At 37.2% G+C, this 18,135-nt stretch overlaps 1 protein-coding gene across 3 annotated transcripts in view; it reads left to right on the top strand.

The window, feature by feature from the left end:
• The window catches only part of PTAR1 (protein prenyltransferase alpha subunit repeat containing 1), a 50,586-nt gene extending 32,791 nt beyond the window's left edge, over nucleotides 1-17,795 (top strand). For 2 of the 3 annotated variants that reach the window (XM_060610105.3, XM_060610106.3), the window contains exons 6-7: nucleotides 6,462-6,766; nucleotides 8,683-17,795. In XM_060610105.3, coding sequence (XP_060466088.1) covers nucleotides 6,462-6,766; nucleotides 8,683-9,025 — 648 coding nt within the window. In that variant the 3' untranslated portion in view covers nucleotides 9,026-17,795. The remainder of the gene's footprint in view (nucleotides 1-6,461; nucleotides 6,767-8,682) is intronic. The other variant, XM_078436032.2, reaches the window with a different exon arrangement.
• Nucleotides 17,796-18,135: the final 340 nt, after the last annotated feature.

Here is an 18,135-nt window from a genome sequence, read left to right as displayed (position 1 = left end):
AGACAGAGAGAGACACAGCATGAACAGGGGAGGGTCAGAGAGAGAGGGAGACACAGAATCTGAAACAGGCTCCAGGCTCTGAGCTGTTAGCACAGAGCCCGACGCGGGGCTTGAACTCACGGACCGCGAGATCATGACCTGAGCCGAAGTTGGACGCTTAACCGACTGAGCCACCCAGGCGCCCCTGATGTGGACCTTTTAAAGTGGCATTCCCATAAAGTCAGGAACACGGGGCCGAGGGGAAATTCTTGGTTTCTTGACACTTTTCAGATGTTAAAGATGAGAACTCATGAGCGGTGTGTTGACTCAGCTGCCTGGGTCCAGTCCGAGGCTCACCTGGGCTGTCCACCTGCTGTGCCCTGCCCTTGACCTCGGTGCTCTTCCTGTCACCACTGCTGCTGCAGTGCTCTCTGGGGGCTGGATTTACAAAATCCCCTTTCTGCACTTAGAAACCACTGGGCCCTGCTAGGAGATCATGCCCTACTACGCTTTGTCTATTAGAGGAAGTAATCACAGAGGAATCACTGGTACCTGTCAATGAGCTGGCATCTTTTTACATAGACAATTGAAAATACTATTTTTTAAAGTGCTGGTATCCAGCATTGATGAGGGTGTGAAAACAAGCATTGTAGAAACAGGTATGATCTTACTGAAGGGTAACATGGCAGCATTTACAGACTTTACCCAAAAAGAGGCATGTTCCTTGTGATCTAGCACTTCTGCCTAAAGACGTAACGGGAGACGAGGTTCGGTGGTGTCATGATCAAAGGCTCCACTCGGTGGTCACGCAGACCCAACTTGAATGCTGACTCTGCCACCAAGTTGGCTTGTGGCCCTGGAGGAGTTTCTTTGCCTCACTAACCTTCAGTTTCCTCATCTGTAAAGTGGGCATGATGGTAATCCCTACCTCATCAAGTGTTGTGAATTAAATGGGAGAATCCACATAAAGTGGCTCTCACAAGGGCTCGTACTAAGTGTTGGGTAAACACTGGCTATTATATAAAATATGAACATTTGGTATATAAAAATACTGTTTATCATAGTGAAAAACTAGGACAGTCTAACCCTCCAATAATGACAGATTAGTTACATTGAATTATATCACAAATTGGAATATTTTGTTGGTACTAAAAGTTATATTTTGGAAGAAAAATGTTCACTATAGGATAAGGATCTAAACTAAATATGAGATGGTCCTAATATAATTTTTAAATATATTATTAGCATTGAATGAGATTTTGAAGTGTTTGGAATACTGCTTGGCATGTTGTAACTGCTCAACCTTTATATATATCCTCACACATGATGTTACAGATATATTGCTTTGTGTTTTCTGTTACAAGCATGTATACATTTGCTGCTCAGAAAAAAAAAGAATAAAGAATTGTGAACAGTGCTAGGGTGGAATTATGAGATTTTCATTTTCTATTTTCTATTCTGATTGTGTGTTCTAAGTTGATTTAAGCAGATTTTAAAATAGTCTCATTTGTGACTGTGGGGTGAGAGGAAAGATCACGGTTCGCCAGTTTATCACTCCTAGCCAATTGAAAGTTGATACCTTGTGTCACCTGAGAAAGCACATAGGGTCATCTCTGCAAAAAAGATACACAGATGGCCAATAAAGACATGAAAAGATGTTCAACGTCTTAGCCATGAGGGAAAAGCAAATGAAAACCAACTAGCATGGCTAAAATGAAAAACAGCAGTTACAAGTGTTGGCACGGATGTGGAGAAATTGGAGCCCTTATACGTTGCTGGTAGGAATGTTAAATGGTGCAGCCACTGTGGGAAACAGTTTGGCATGTCTTCAAAAAATTAAACCTAGAATTACCATATATGACCCTGCAGTTCCACTCTTAGGTACTTATATATACCCCAAAGAATCAAAAACATGTTCATACCAAAACTTATTACAGCAACGTTTATAACAGCATTATTCATAATAGCCCCAAAAAGGTAACAACTCAAATGTTAGATAACCGACGAGTAGATAAATGCAATGTGGTGTATCCATCCATACAATGGAATATTATGCGGCCATAAAAAAGGAGCAAAGTCCTGATACATGCCATAACATGGATGAACCTTAAAAACATTGCTGACTGAAAGAAGCCAGATTAGGAAGGCCACATACTCTATAATCCCATTTATATGACATTCAGAATAGGCAGAGCAGATTAGTGGGTGCCAGAGACTAGGGGGAATGGAGATTTAGGGGACTCCTAATAGGAATGGAAGTTGTTATGAAAGTGATGAAAATGTTCTGAAATTAGACAGCAGTGATGACTGCACAACTCAATATATACTAAAAACCACCAGTTTATTTTTTAACTTCAGAAATTGGTTCTTAAAGTACATTAGAAAGAAATCTTCAAGAATAGCTAAGAAATTGTTGAAAAAAAATGAAAATGAGGAACAGTGTATACTAGTATCTATCTAAATGTTTATAAAAAGAGAGTAATCTTGGTACTACTCAGTAATTAACACACTAATGGAAAATATAAGGCCCAGAAGCAAATCCCAATACATAATGTGTACAAATTTCATTGAAATATGGAATTTCACATAACTGGAAAAAGGATTCTTTGTTCAATCTGTGACGATGATTAAGATTGGCCTTTTAGCAAATACTTGTCAGGTTTTAATATCATATACCAAACTGAACTCTAAATGAAATAAAAACTTACCTGAAGGAAAAAAACGGAATTAAAAAAATCAGTTGCAGTAATATAGTAAGAAAGATATTTTTTAAAAAAAGAAAGATATTTATAACATAGGGACCTAATACCTTTATAAAGATCTCTTAAAGACTTGTAAGAAAAATTAAGGACTATCACAAATAGTAAATTAGTCAGTTATATAAAAAAGAGAGAATTAGGCAAAATAGGCAGTTTGCATAAGAAGACACAGGAAGAAGAAGAGAATAAAATAAATATCTAGCCTTAATGGTAAAAGGAAATGCAAATTAAAATGACATGATTTTCCACTTATTAAATTAGTGAATATTAAAGTACTAGTAAGGAATTTAAGAAATATTTAACATGTTCTTCCAGTAGGAATATAAATTACACAGCCCCTCTGGAGGGCACTTTGACAATATATATGAAGAACTTTAAAAAATGTTTCTCACTGTTCCAGTAAATATACTTCTAGAAATTTCTCCTAAGTAAATAAGTTGTGCACATAGACTTTATATATATGTGTGTTCAAAAGAGTGTTACTTATACAAGAGTGGAAACAAAATGAGCAAATGGTTAAATTGTGATAATCTTTAGGATGAAATATCATGCAAAAGTTTAAAATTATAGAGTAATATTTAATGACATGGTATATGTATATAATTTAGTGGAATGAAATCAGAATAAAAGAGTATCCCAAGTCTGTGTTAAAAATAAACTGCGCACATGCATGCATAGAGAAAAGCTGAAAGACTGGTGATAGGCCAGAATGTTAAGAGTAGTTTTCTCTGGCCAATAAGGTGATGAATGATTCTTTTTGCTTTTTTTGCATTCTGTATTTTTGAAATGTTCTAGAATGATGATTTTGTGTCACTCATAATCAGAAAATAACCACATGTATTTTTAAAAATTTATAGGGCAGATAGCTTATATATATATATATTTATATATATATTTATATATATATGTATATATATATTTTTATATATGTATATATATACGTGTATATATTTATATATGTATATATACATATATATATACGTATATATATATTTATATATATATACACGTATATATATATGTATATATATATTTATATATATTTATATATATACACGTATATATATGTATATATACACGTATATATATGTATATATATTTATATATATATACACGTGTATATATATTTATATATATATACACACACACACACATACACACATTTTTGATTTTAATTTTAGGATTGTTACCTGTTATCCTTCTGGGTCATAGCCCTGCTACTGTGGTTTTCTTGTAGCTATTTATTCACTCATTCATTTTTATAAGGAGTGCTGAAAAAGAATAGTAATATGTAAATTACACCATCTATAGGTCATTGATTCTGTCAGTATCTTACATTTAAGCCATATCTCTATGCAGTGTCTTTAAGATCATTTTTTTTTTTGTAACATTCATTTTTGAAAGGCAGAGACAGGGTGCGAATGGGAAAGGGGGCAGAGAGAGAGGGAGACACAGAATTCGAAGCAGGCTCTAGGCTCCAAGCTGTCAGCACAGAGCCCGATGCAGGGCTCAAACTCATGGACTGCAAGATCATGACCTGAGCCAAAGTCGGCCCTTTAACCGACTGAGCCACTCAGGCGCCCCAAGATCACTTTAAAAGTAATGGCTGTCGCTTTAAAAAGTCATTGCTTATATCTCTCAACCTTTTTATTCTAGTAAAAAAAAAATGCCCTGAAATTCCTGTTAAAGTTTCTTTTCTAGTTTAGTATGCCTCTTAAATATATCAAGGGAAAAGAACACAGTGAATTTTTCTCCTAAAAAGTCTGTTAAAAATTTTTTTTTTAATTTTTTTAATGTTTTGGTTTTGAGAGAGAGAGCACACATGCAAGTGGGGGAGGGGCAGAGAGAGAGGGAGACAAAAAATCTGAAGCAGGCTCCAGGCCATCAGCACAGAGCCCGACATGGGGCTCGAACCCATGAACCGTGAGATTATGACTTGAGCCGAAGTCGGACGCTTAACTGACTGAGCCACCCAGGCCCCCCAAAAAGTCTGAGAAATATCTTTAAAGGAATTAAATTGATACTGTTGAAAATCTTTCATGTCTGTGCTCTTTTTTGTCTCAAAATTACAAAAAAAAATTAAAATTTTTGTGTATAGAAATATGCAGTAAGAAATAATCTAAAGGTTTTTCACATTATGTAAATTCCTTTTAAACATGTTTCGTACTCTTCAATCAATATTAAGAAGCCCTACCAAAATTAGAAATCTGATGTATTGTAGCCTAAATGTTCTGCAGGTTAATTCTTCAAAAATGTAACAACCTTAAGGTTAGTATGTATTTTTCTAAGGTAGAAGTTTATCTGGTGCTATTTTGTGCACTATTTTAATCAAATGAACAGTCTTGTTTTCCATTTCTCAGAGATTCACCAGTTCTGGAAACAAACTTATTTGGCTTCAGATAAACTCTTTAGAACTTAAAGGAGATGTTTAAAACATTTCACGGATATAAATCTGCTGTCCTAGCTGGGAGTAATCTTGCCCCTCTGTACTGGTCACTTAATTCCTTAAATTGTTCACTTATAAAATACTTAGATGTCCACTCTGAGGCCACTGGGTATAGAATGATGGAAGCAGCAATTAGGAGTGACAATATTTCAAACAACTTTTAGAGTTTAGTGAGGATGAAAAGATGTACAGTAAGTTCTGTAATATATATGGGAGAACACACAGAAACTGTGGAGGTTCAGAAGAGGGAGAAATTTCTTCTAGGGAAGAAAGGGCATGTGAGAAATGGAGAGGTGATCTTGGTGCAGGAGAAGGAGTTTACCTGGGGCCCTTGACGAGCAGGTGAAGGAGGAGCCCTTTGGCTTTGTGCGGTAGCTGCCATTCACTGCTGAAAAGTCTATGTCTTTTTTCTTGAGCTGATCTGAAAAATCCTCTGATGGAATGTGGCACGCCCTCAATATGGCTTTCACTGATCGAAATCCACTTGCGTTTGCTACTTGTACAAGACAGTGCCAAATAATGTATTTTTTCATAACTGCTGGCTTTTCTTTTTATCATTCCATTCGAAATTGCTTAGTTTGCAGGATTGATAATACGCAGGCTTTAACAATTCACTGCTGAATTTTGTTTCATCTACTTAACAAAATCATTTATCATTGATACGAATTGAGTTTGACATGAACAGTGAAAATTATGAGCTCTTGGAAATTCCTATTTTTCATGCATCATGTTTTTTGCACTAAGCCCTTAGAATTAGGTAGTGAACAAAACTGACATGCTCTGTGCCCTCATGGCACTTACATAGTGAAGAACAAATCACTACCTTGAGTCAATTGTTCAATAAATACTAAGTTAAATATTCTAGTGTTGGTTAAATGTTAAAGTTTACCTCAAAGTAACCTCTGAATTTATATTTTCTCTTCAACATCAGCATTCTTGTAAATAGTCACTCTAATGTTCATCATTATTCTAGAATTTGGCTTTTCTGTGGGTGTGCCAATCAGAATGTGATTGATCAAGGTCCAGGGAAAGAATGACAAGTCTTAAATTCTGTGGTGTATATAAAAAAATCTCTTATTTATCAGGGAAAGGGGGAAACTAGCCTTTACTGAGCTTCCACTAAGTGACAGCACTGTGTTGGACATTGTATACAAAGTATTGGTAGAAACAATTGTTACCAGAAAAACAAGGAACAAATCAAAGAAATCCAAGGCGTTAATGGAGAAGAAAAGCCTTTGGCTATTCCACTTCTCACTTCCCTTTTTTCTTCCTACAAGATTCTTCTTGATGAACTGTCTTCTACTAAACACTGGGCATCCATGCACGTTTCAGACCACAGTGGATTTCACTACCGCCAGTTTTTGTTAAAGTCTTTGATTAGCCAAACTGTGATAGATGGTTCTGTATTGGAGCAAAACCCTCTGAGAAGTGAGCCAGCTCTGGTTCTTGCAAAAGATGAAGCAGCAGCAGCTTCAACAGAGGAAGCAAGGATAAATCTTCCCCATCTTCTCGAAGAAGAAGTTGAATTCAGCACTGATCTTATTGATTCCTACCCAGGACATGAAACCCTTTGGTGCCACAGGTAAGAGAAGGGAAAAATCCGCTTTCTGCATGAAACCACATGTCTTCCTGAGAGCTGTAGAGGGTCCTACATCGTAGGCCTGCCTTCTGGAGTAAATTTGGTAATCTGATTGTGGAGCTTTGCCTGAGTTCAGAGGAGTTTTCGTTACCACATCCTCATGATCTTCAATAAGAAGTTCCTCATGCAGACCTTTGTCTAATGCTTAGATGGTGGCATTCAACCTTGACTGTGCAACAGCTGTGTTACTTCCAAACTGAAAACAAAAGTTTCTAGACTCCCTCTTTGGAGATCCTGATACTTGTAGCATGTGTGGGGTGGAAGACTGCCATCTAGTCTTCAAAAACACAATGCAAAGAAACTTAGCAGGTACATTCTGATGCAGAGTGGGGTGTAGACCATTGATCAGTCTGTTGATTGGACCTTGAGAATAGTTAAGCTTATTGAAGGTCTGCAAATTAACGTTCCTTAAGTAATAAACTCTTGACACTGGTTGGGGTTTTTTTGTTTTTGTTTTTTGGTTTTTTTTTTAAAGTAAGGTGTACTTCGGGAGCAGGGCAGAATTATTAGGAAGGAGTGAAAGAGGATTAGCAACCTCATAACCTGAGTTCTGAGTACATTTGACAGCCAAGTAACTTTCATGTTGGAAGGAAGTCCAGGTATGGGAACCCCCTGATTGGTTCTTTTTTGAAGCATCTCTGTCTCTATAAATGCGGATTCTGCTTCAGCCTATAGGATTCTATTTGTAGACGAAGGACTTGCTGTGCCAAGCAGGAGATAGGCGTTTTACATATTTGTATGTTTTTAAACTTGTTGAGATTTGCCGCCTTTTGAGGAGACATGTTCAGCTGCTCCTCCATGCTAAGTACATTTAGAAGATGGGAGACCATCTACCCTCTTTGGCACCTTCCTAAATTTCTTTTTCTCATACTAAAGAGACACTCTTACTCCACATTTTCTAGAGACAAGATAGATACTAACCTCCATGTCATTGGGGTGTTACAGATTTTTTTGTTGCTATTTTATATTTAGGTACATCAGTAGCAAGGTTGAGAAAATTTTAAAATTATATTTGTGTTGAAGAGATAGCTAGATTAACAGAGTAGAAGCTTTGTATAAAAATTATTTGAAGTTTGGGGTGGGGCATGGGGAAAAGAGACAGTTGGGATGGCCTGGATGTTATACAGGCCAGTTTTCTACTACTGAGCCATTGCCTAACTTAGGCACCTTATCTGTCCTTTGAGTTTTATCCTCTATAAAATGGGTAAATTATATGCTCCCTGTCTACTCCAGAATATGCTGGGGAAATGGACAGAATTAACTTTTCAGAGCTTAGAGTTGCTAATATGAATAATGAGATATCCCTGCTGCAGGGATATTTAATGAGACTATAGTTATAGTGACAGATTTCAGGGAAAGTTAAGTTGGTTTTTAGATAATAAGACCTGTTCTTATTAAAGGAAATTAAAGGAAATAAAGGAAATTAACAGAAGTTAATTCACTTCTGTTTTAGGATATCAGTGAAGTTAATTTTTGGTTCTGTTTTTTGTTGTTGTTGTTGCTTTTTTTTTTTTATAGCAGAGATTGGGCTACGACCTATTTTCTAATTTCCGATTGTAGTTACAAAGAGTAACAATGCCAGGTGATTGCCATCATCTCAGTCGGTGGTATTAAAAATCCTTTGGGGGTCGTATTATTCTTTCTCACAGTCCAGTAATCTGGGCTTGTAAGACTCTGGTCTAAGTATGCAGAGACTTCAGGGTAACTACTCCACCTCCTTCCTCCAGGTAACTCAGGGTTACCACGGGAGCCATGAACTGAGTACAGTATGTTTTAAAATTATCAGCTTTTTTTTTTTCCTAAAAAGCTTGACTTTGTGATACGAGTTTTCTGTATTCTCTCCCCCTCCTCTTTCACAGGCGGCATATTTTCTACCTTCAGCATCACTTACGTGGTAGGTTTCCTCACAGTGTGACCCCACTGTCACCTGCAGACAGCCCTGGGGGAACTTCGAGTGACTTGCACCTCATCCCAGGAGGCCCCCACATGTCTCAGGCCATGGAGGTGGATGGGCTGAATGACTCTAGCAAGCAAGGCTATTCCCAGGAAACCAAACGCCTGAAGCGGACCCCAGCTCCAGACTCTCGGGGCCTGGAGATGGAGCATAGGTTCATCGATCAAGTATTGTCCACCTGCCGGAACGTAGAGCAGGCCAGGTTTGCCAGTGCCTACCGGAAGTGGCTGGTTACGCTGAGTCAGTGAGAGAGGTGGATTAGTCCTGCAAGGTTCCCCCTTTCAGTGCAATATTGCTTTCCTTTCTTACATAGTCGCATGAATTGTTTGCTGGTATGTGTTCTTCATCTTTAGGTTAAAAGTCCATAGTAAATCTTTAATTTTATTTATTTTGTTAAGAACTGGCATTCCTTTGGGGATAAAATAACTGTGTAGTTTCTTCCTGCTAAACAGTGAGTCTTAATTTTTTTCTTCTTCTCATCCTTTATATTTCTATATGTGAAGCTTCTTCTCATTTGGTTCTTCTAATCGGTTCACAGACACATCTACCCACCTCAGTGCAGTTGCTTGCTGTATAGGCTAGTTTTTTTCAATTAAAATTTTAAGTTGTAGTTCAGCCTTAGAATAGTACAAGCTCAAAATTACTCCATCTAATTACTGCTTTGAGAATCAAATGGCCAGATAGATGGGATTTGCAAAAATATAAATCATGTCTCTTTCTCGACTCAAGTTATCGACCAGTGTAACCAAAGTCAGAAGTATTGGAATTTATATAAAAAACATGCTTCCAATGTGTAATCCATTTTAAAGTGGTTATTTTAAAAGAAAAACTGATTTTAAGAGTTTATGTAATTGCAGTACTGGGAATTATTTTTATTACTAGTTTTGATAGATTCTTTTTACCTCAAATTTGGTATGGGCCAAAAACACTCACATTAGCCCTTACATAAACCTTTTTTTTTTTTAACCTGGAATGCCATTTTCAGTTATTACTACTTGTTTTCCTTTTAAATTCACCATGAAAAGTGAAATATGCATGGAAATGTATCCATAAACAATCTTCCTTTGTAAAAATTTAAGTTCTTGAGGATACACTTAAACCACACAATTTTTATGAAGTGGTTATTACAAATATGCTGGCAAAAGCCAGGGGGAAAGAAAAGATTTTGAAGGTTAGGTCTTCAATCTTTATTTAAAAAAATAAAACAACTTAAAGACTTTGATACTAAACTTATCAGGGATGAGGTACCAAAGTAGCCACCGAACAGCTGTATCTTATTTCTCAGTAATAAGGGCTGGGTTCTTCAGGTCTGTGGGAAAAGGGCCGGCTAATGTTTACTTTCTGAATACGTTTCCCCGCTTTGTAAATGGTCTGTGTTTGTTCTTTCCTTTCCACTTATCTCTTGTTCATTTTCCCAGTCCCTTCCGTATTTTTTGACACTTTCACTTCGTATGTTTTTCCTTACTTGTCTAATTTTAAGGATGTGTTCTGAAGACATTCTCCGTCCTCTTTCCACCGAATCTCATACCCCATTAAACACACAGACACACACAATATTCACAGGAACTGCCCTTTAAAAGGTCCCCTAATGATGGAAACCGCCTGTTGTCCTGTGTGTGTGTGTGTGTGTAGGATGCCACACTGCAGAAGTAAGTGACTGCCGTGCTTTGCTTGTTTTTTTTACTTGCTAGGTCACCTTTAGGGTGAGGGGACAGATGTAAAGGCAGACTTCTCCTAGTATATATTATCGAAGCCTTGGGCTTGAGCGAGGCACACTGCCTTAAGCTTAGGAAAAGAGCAAGTTCTCTATTTGTGCATCATGATTTTGTTGAGCAGCCAACTGTCAGGGGAGACTTGAGAATACCAGAAAAACTGTCCAGCCTGGCCCTTGTAGACAGAATCTGCTTTTCTCTCTTGGGGCAAAATTTCATAGTATTTAGGTAAGAAAATAATTGCCATTATGAACATAATCCCATGGCCCTTTGTCTACAAATACCTCAAGGTCTACCTAGACCTCTGTGGATAAAACCATTAGTTGATGATTTTCTCTACCTGCAGGGGATAGTGGGGAGACTACACAGAGATGACAGGAGAGATTCAGCCCATTCCACTGGATACATGTTGCCAGACCCTGGCCTCACTCAGTATTCCCTTCCAGGCATCATCTTCAGTATCCCAAGTAATAGGGCTTCTTCTGCTTTGATGTGAGAGTGTCAGGACAGGAGTATAGACCGTCCCCTGTGAACCAGCGGCTCCGCGCCTTTCTTACCCTCCATACAGTACCCTGCCCACCTTTGATGTTATCTGCCTTCATGTGTTTTAAGGCCCTTCATACACGCTCTTATGAAGCCATGCAGTCCTTTACGATATCTCGGTCTCTTCTTCCTAATAAAGTTTTGAGTAGGCAGTAAAAACACAAACATCCGAAGGATACTTCGCGTTTGTGACTTTCGTGTGCTACTTTATTTCTAACGTTTGCATTTTTCAAGTGTTGATTCACAGAAAAACCTAGCATTGCCCCATATGGTTGTGTTTTTTTCCTAAATGGTTGACATCTAAACTCATTAGCTGTAGCATGGTAGTATCTCTTTGAGTGAATAAGTTCATGCTGTGGAAAGGATGTATCTTTTCAGGGACTTGTTAGTCTTTACCTTTTTTTCTATAAATATCCTTGTTGAAAGAAAAAGATAGTTTAGATTGATTGACACATTTCATCAAACTTTCATTAGGAGAATAGTCGGCCATCATACTGTCCTGTGGATCAAGAATACTACTGACAAGCCAAAAGCAATAAGATGTGTAAATACCTCCACACCACCTTCCTCCCCGGCCCCACCTTTTTTTAAGTATACCTGTTTTGGTAATTTGGTGTTCCCAGATTCTACTGTGTGCCTTGCACATGGCGAGGACTTATCAAATGTTTATCAAATTAATAAATGATTCACTGAAAAAGGGAAAGATTGATCATGAGTAATGGATAGAATGAGTTATGATTGAGAAATTGGTAAGTTAGAGCAATGGATTGTGAATGAATGTTACATTCTAGCCTCATGATACTACAGGTGAGCTGTTACATATAGAATAAGTTAATTTAGATGATTCTTCTTCATTTAACAACCTTGTTTAAGCTGTTAAATCCCAGCCAAGAAATGCAGCTCTATGATTATGAATTAACTGTACTTTAATATATATTAAAAATTCATAGAACAAAGCTCGTTTGCATTAAGAACACCACCTTCTGTTCATTTATGGTATTGGAGGACAGATCTTGGCAACAGAGCCAGAGACTCTTTGGGGCATTTGACGGAATTCTTTGATTTCAAAGACTTGTTGACTTGTATTTGTGCAAGGATAGTCATTTTATGCTTCTCCTTTTCTCCTCCCCAGCTTGAACTATAGACCTTTTAGGTATTTCTTAAACCTGTGTGAGTCATTTTCTTTTTCTCTTATTAGGTTTAAGGATTAGATACCTGTTAACGTCCCCTTTTTCTTTTCCAGGTTTTAGCATTTTTGTTACGTCTTTGGAAACTCTGGGCCCAGACTCTCAGTCATATCCCTTATTCCTATGGTACGGTTCTGATTAAAGGCTTCATTATTAATAGGATTAAATGTATACATGTTGTCACTAAAAGCCATTTAAATCTTCAGATAAGGGCTTATGTGACACAAGATATGAAAACAAAAGTTCCTTGACTTTTACGTGGCAGTTTGTAGGAAAGCATTTATGGTGGTAGACTGTGTGATTTAGATGAATTCAGGTCGTCATGTGAATTTATGCTTGTTATATAAAGAGAACTTTTAATATTGTTGAGAACAAGTTACCATTAGTAATTTTCTGTAGCACAAGATAGTATTTGACATGGGCTAAATATTAATTTAGGAGTACAGCTGTCACTTACTATACAATAGTCTAATCTGTATCTTAGTCCCTCTTAATTACAGAAGATACTAAAGGTTTAGTTATAAAAGAAAATAACATATATTCTTTGCAGAAAGCTTTTGTAAGCTTACAGTTATTTTGTTACTAGTAAATCAAATTTTAGAACTTTCAGATATTTAAAATATGCTACGGAATTCAAACAGCACCATTAAAAACTTTTGACTTCTGAGTGAACTTCTCCAGGAGAACGGTGCAGCCCCTGGCACTTTGCATGCTGCTGCCTCCCCATGCCTAGATGCACTCTTACTGTGCTCCTGTGTACTGGAGAAGTCTGGAGGCACAGCAAGGTGGAGACGTGCCCTGGCATGCAGGCAGCGAGCAGGAAAGAAAATCAGCCCTGAAAATCCTACTTGTTACACAGTGTCTTTGAAACAATAGCTATATATACCTTGTTAATTTGAGTGCCTTTCTTATTTCTGGAGGGAGCAAGATTAATGTTTAGGGAGAAAACAAAGGACAGAATTTTTATCAAACAGTTGATTGTAACTCATTTTATTTATTCCAGTTGCTAGACACGGTCCCGTGGAGTTTTTTTATCCATTCATGACATACTGATATGAGCAGGTAGGATGCTCCGGTTTGTATTTCTTAGTTAGCATTTTTAAGCGCCCTGCCAAGAAGAATTAGTTCTTTCCCTGTGACAACTAACTTTTTGGGGATTGGAGGTATTTAGAGGACAGCGTGTGCATAATTACAGGTTAGTCCGAAACCTGTGCAGCCCATGTTCAAGGGAAACAGTGGCACTGTGCCTGAAAAGAAAGGCCGTATGATTGTCGTAAATGAATCCTTTGCCTCACTTTAAGGGTTTTAAGAATTCCCTCCCAAATTCTGTGTTGGAGGAAAAGAAGTAAATAGATGAAATTTAAAATACGGCATTTTATATATTTGGTTACAGGAGAGGGGAGGGATAGAGAGTCCATATTTCAAGATTGCAGATAACTTTTAATTGTAATTTCATAAAAATATACAGCTAAAGATTCCAAAGTGCTTTTCAGAGGACTATTGAATAATATATTCCTAAATGGCAGCAATACGTCGTAGTTCATAGTGGAGACAGAAAACCATTGTGTCAGTTGTAGGTTGTGTGTGTGTGTGTGTGTGTGTGTGTGTGTGTGTGCGTGCGCGCGTGTGCACGCGCACGTGCGCTTGCATTGCAGGAGGCACCTCTGGCTCTCAACCTGGACATCTGTATTCTCGTTAGGTTATGTTAAGACTGTAAAACCAAACTCTGTGCTAAAAAAAAATAGAGAGGAGTAGCTTAGTCTGCCGATGAACCTTTGTGCTTCCAAGAATATTAGCTCTTATAGGTTGTGCTTTTTGGACAATAATATGGTCCACAAGGCTGACCCTGGCATTCTTTTATTAATCTGTTATTCCTCAGGGTGTAGAAGATTTAGTAAATTTAGGACAAAATTTTATATTCAGTGGCAAAAAAGAAAAGGCAAAAGTATGCTAAATATATTACTAGCTCTTAAAACTTTAGTATAGATAGTATTTTTTATAAACCCCTACCAGTGCAGTAGCTCATAGGCGCTCTGTGCCTGCCTCACTCTTCACCTCGCTGCTTCAGTCCCTACGGCTCTATTAGGAATGTTCTCTTACGTCTTCTACGGAAACAGTTTCTGTAATGTATTGTTTTCCACGTTGGGCAGAGGTGGGGGTGTTTCAGTTGACATCATTTTGTTTCTGGAAATCCTGTTCAGGAAATGATTACCGTTCGTTTTCAAACTGACAACTGTTTTGCCTCCTAAAACCTCACTTTCCCTGAAAGAGTGTTCTGTGTGCAGACCCCGTATGTGTTCAGTACATTGCATGATGCCTCACGCCTTGTAGGAATCCAACGGGGCGCAATCGTTAAAGGCTAGAAAGTGAAAACTAGCCTCCCTCTGTCTCGGCACCATTGCCCACATGCGTGGCTTCAGGAGAAATCCAGTATTGTGCGGAAGGTACATAATTAGCTTCAAACCATGCAAGGCAAGATACACAGCTGCATCACATTGTAAGTGAAATTTTGATACTTTTAAGGCATATATATGTGTGTGTTCACATATATGTATGTATATATGTTTAAACAAGATTTGGAACTTGAATTTATATAGTGATTTTACAGAGAATTTTATTTAAAGGGTTTTTATTTTCATATTTGCTTAAAGTGCTCCTATTTAAAAGCAGTTTTCTTTATTAAACCAGCCCCCTCAAGCAAAGTTGGAAACCTAACACAAGTGCCATTTGCCTGAATTAACCAGATATTTGTGTAAAATGTTTATTTTTGTCTTTGGATGCTTATGCACCATGACATTCTGGCTTTTCTTCCATACCTTTAGGGAATCAGCCTTAATTTTATGTATGGCCATCACTTTCCTCAAAGTACTATGCAGCTTACTTCAAATGTTTATTTATCTTTATAAAGTGATCAGTAATACATATTGAGATTTTTTTTCATGTCCTGGGGTGAACAGTTTCACACGTTCAGATAGTGACTCATAAAGCATTTTGTCAGAAGTGCTCAAATATTATCTTCCCTCACCAGTGTCATCTTGCATTTGAAGCAGGTACTTTTTCTTAGTGGTTAAAGAATGAGTGTAGACTGAGTGCAGTCATAGTAGGTGCTCAATAAATATTTAGTCAGTTATTGATCTCATGGCAAATTAACAGCTTTCGGAGAGGAAACTTTATCTTTTCACGGAGGAGCATATTTTTAAAGCAATATATGTTTGAAACTGAAAAAATTACATCATTTGGCATCAATTACTACGCTTATTTAGGCTGGAGTTAGTAACATGCAATAAACGTACTGTGTGTGTAGAACACGGTCTGAAGATAGGAGATGGGGAAAGTTTAAGCAGCATCTTTTTGTGCACGGCACATTAATAAATGTGATTAAATGTCTTAATAGGCTGCCAAACTCAAGAGAGAGAGAATTACTGTAGACGCCTACAGTCGGTTTCTCTGTTGGTGTACCTGGTGTTACCTGGCTTAGGTTCTATTTATTTCTTCTTAAAACTTGGTTGCTTTCCAGTGTCTTCAAAGTGGTAATGGTAAAATACAGAATTATATTAAATAACTTCTCCTTGTTTTCTGAGAACATCTTTAATATGAGGGAGAAATTTTTATGAAAGATACAGTAGTTTCAGAATCTGCTCATTTGTGACTTTCAGAGCATCTTTGACAGAGCTTACTCAGTGTAAATAGATTTAAACGGTTGAAGAACAAACATTCCAGCCTGAGCTGTGAGGAACAGAGTGTGTAATACAAGTGTAATTAGGCATCGCCTCCTGGCGAGGTTCTTGATGCATGACTGTGATGCTGGCCTCTGACTGTGGTGACCGCTCAGTATTATATTTTGGTGGTGTTCCTGGGAGAATAATGAAATGTGTGCTAGATTAATTTGTATTTGAGATGGACACAATAAAAGATGATGTGGTATCAATATGCCAGGGATTTATACACACTATTACTGAAATTTTTTTAAAAAAGAGGAGGGGAAGAAAATGACAAAAGGTCAGTGATATTTTTTAATAGCCTCTAAGAAAGTTTTGTTTTTTTTTTTTTTTTTAAGTCCAAGTCTCTTAGACACTAAGCAGTTGCTAACCTTATTTAACACTGTGGGACTTTAAGGGATAGTTCTCAGATACTGTCTGCTGTTAGAATTGACGATGTGTGTGAATTTTACATTGCTTGCAGATTTTCCAAAAAATGGAGTATTTAAGTTGCAGTTTAATGATTTTTAAAGATTTTCTTGTAGGTCGTGGTTCAGTGGACAAGTTACATATATGATCTGTGGTGCAAGGTCAGATCCTGGGCATTAAAGATAAGTTTGGCTACCTTAATTTTACTGAAGATACTAATCGTTTCCCTCTGATTGCACTGTTATTTTTTTTTTTTAACTATTTTCCTCTGTGTTCCAGTCTGCATTGAAGTTCCTTTAGCTCTCACAATACATAGTAATTGACATTTCTTAAGGATTATTTTGTGAATTCTTTTTACACTTAAAATGTGTATCTTGCAGAGGGATAAAAATTAATTTTGCAGTAAAGTATGTGCAGAGTGTGCTTACAGTGTCCTGGGAGTTCGTACTCCAGATTACTTAAAGTGGGATGCTAAGTTCTAAGGGTAATAAGTGACTGTAGACTATCTGTATGAGCACTGTCCAGTAGGAAGAAATGGGAGCCACATATGTAATTTTTAATTTTCTAGCAGGCACATTAAAAAAGAAACCCATGGCATTAACTTAACTATTTTAATTAACCCAATATATTAAAAATATTTCACTATGTAATCAGTATACAAAATTATGGAGATATTTTGCTTCCCCCCCCCCCCCCCCATAGTAAGTTTCTAAAATTCATTGTGTATTTTGCACTCACAGTGCCTGTCATTCTGACTAGCTACTTTGTAAGTGCTCAAATAGCCATGTGTGGCTAAGGGCTGCTATATCGGACGGTGCAGGTTCATAGGGTACAAAATTTGACTTTATTTTAAATTGGGGAGATGGTGAGGTAGGCATGAAATTATGGTACTTTAAAAATTAGTATACTTAGAAAAGTATCTAATACAATTATCCACATTGTCTGCATTTTAAATTTGCTGTAGAAGTAGCTCAATCTGTTCCAATTTGCCAAGCATTATCTAAGGAGGAAGAAATTCCATGCCATGTAAAATACCATGATATGCTCATTATAACAACACATTATTAACACATTTTTCAATGTGTTCACTAAATTCTGTCCTGTTTCTTCAAAATAATAGCTTAAATTGCATGTTAATTGTGTATCTGTACTTGTTTTGTTTTTATATTATTCTTATAATAATGTGTATTAACAGACAGCCCTAGGATTCTAATCTTCCTATGCATCTGTCTTCCAGTACTTACTGGTACACTTACTAAGTTGTTACAAGTGGCAGAAAAGTAGAATGAACCATCGTTTTTTTTTTTTTTTTTCATTAGATTGTTTTTATCATGTGATCATGTACCAAGCCAGCTATAAATTATTGTATTTCTGTAGAATATGAAAAATAGTGTTTATGTCTTAACTGCTAAATGTTTGCAATTTCTAAGTAAACTTTTCATCTCCTAAGATGAGTGAAAGTGTGCTTTTATTTTTGCTTGCTTTGGTGGTGGTGTTTTATATTTTTTAATTTTTAATGTTTATTTTTGAGAGAGAGACAATGGGAGCAGGGGAGAGGCAGAGAGAGAGGGAGACACAGAATCTGAAGCAGGCTCCAGGCTCTGAGCTGTCAGCACAGAGCCCGATGAGGGGCTCGAACTCACAAACCATGAGGTCATGACCTGAGCCAATGTCAGACGCCTAACTGACTGAGCCACCCAGGGGCCCCAACTCGTTTTGGTGTTTTAAACTCCACTCCATTCTGCCAAGCAGTCTTGTTTAATTGCTGTGATGGTGGTAATGGGATGGA

Source organism: Panthera onca, chromosome D4 (genome assembly GCF_046562875.1).
Source record: "Panthera onca isolate mPanOnc1 chromosome D4, mPanOnc1 haplotype 2, whole genome shotgun sequence".
Classification (NCBI taxonomy): Eukaryota; Metazoa; Chordata; class Mammalia; order Carnivora; family Felidae; genus Panthera; species Panthera onca.
The sequence above is the reverse complement of the archived record's forward strand: the minus strand, read 5'-3'. Positions and strand labels throughout refer to the sequence as shown.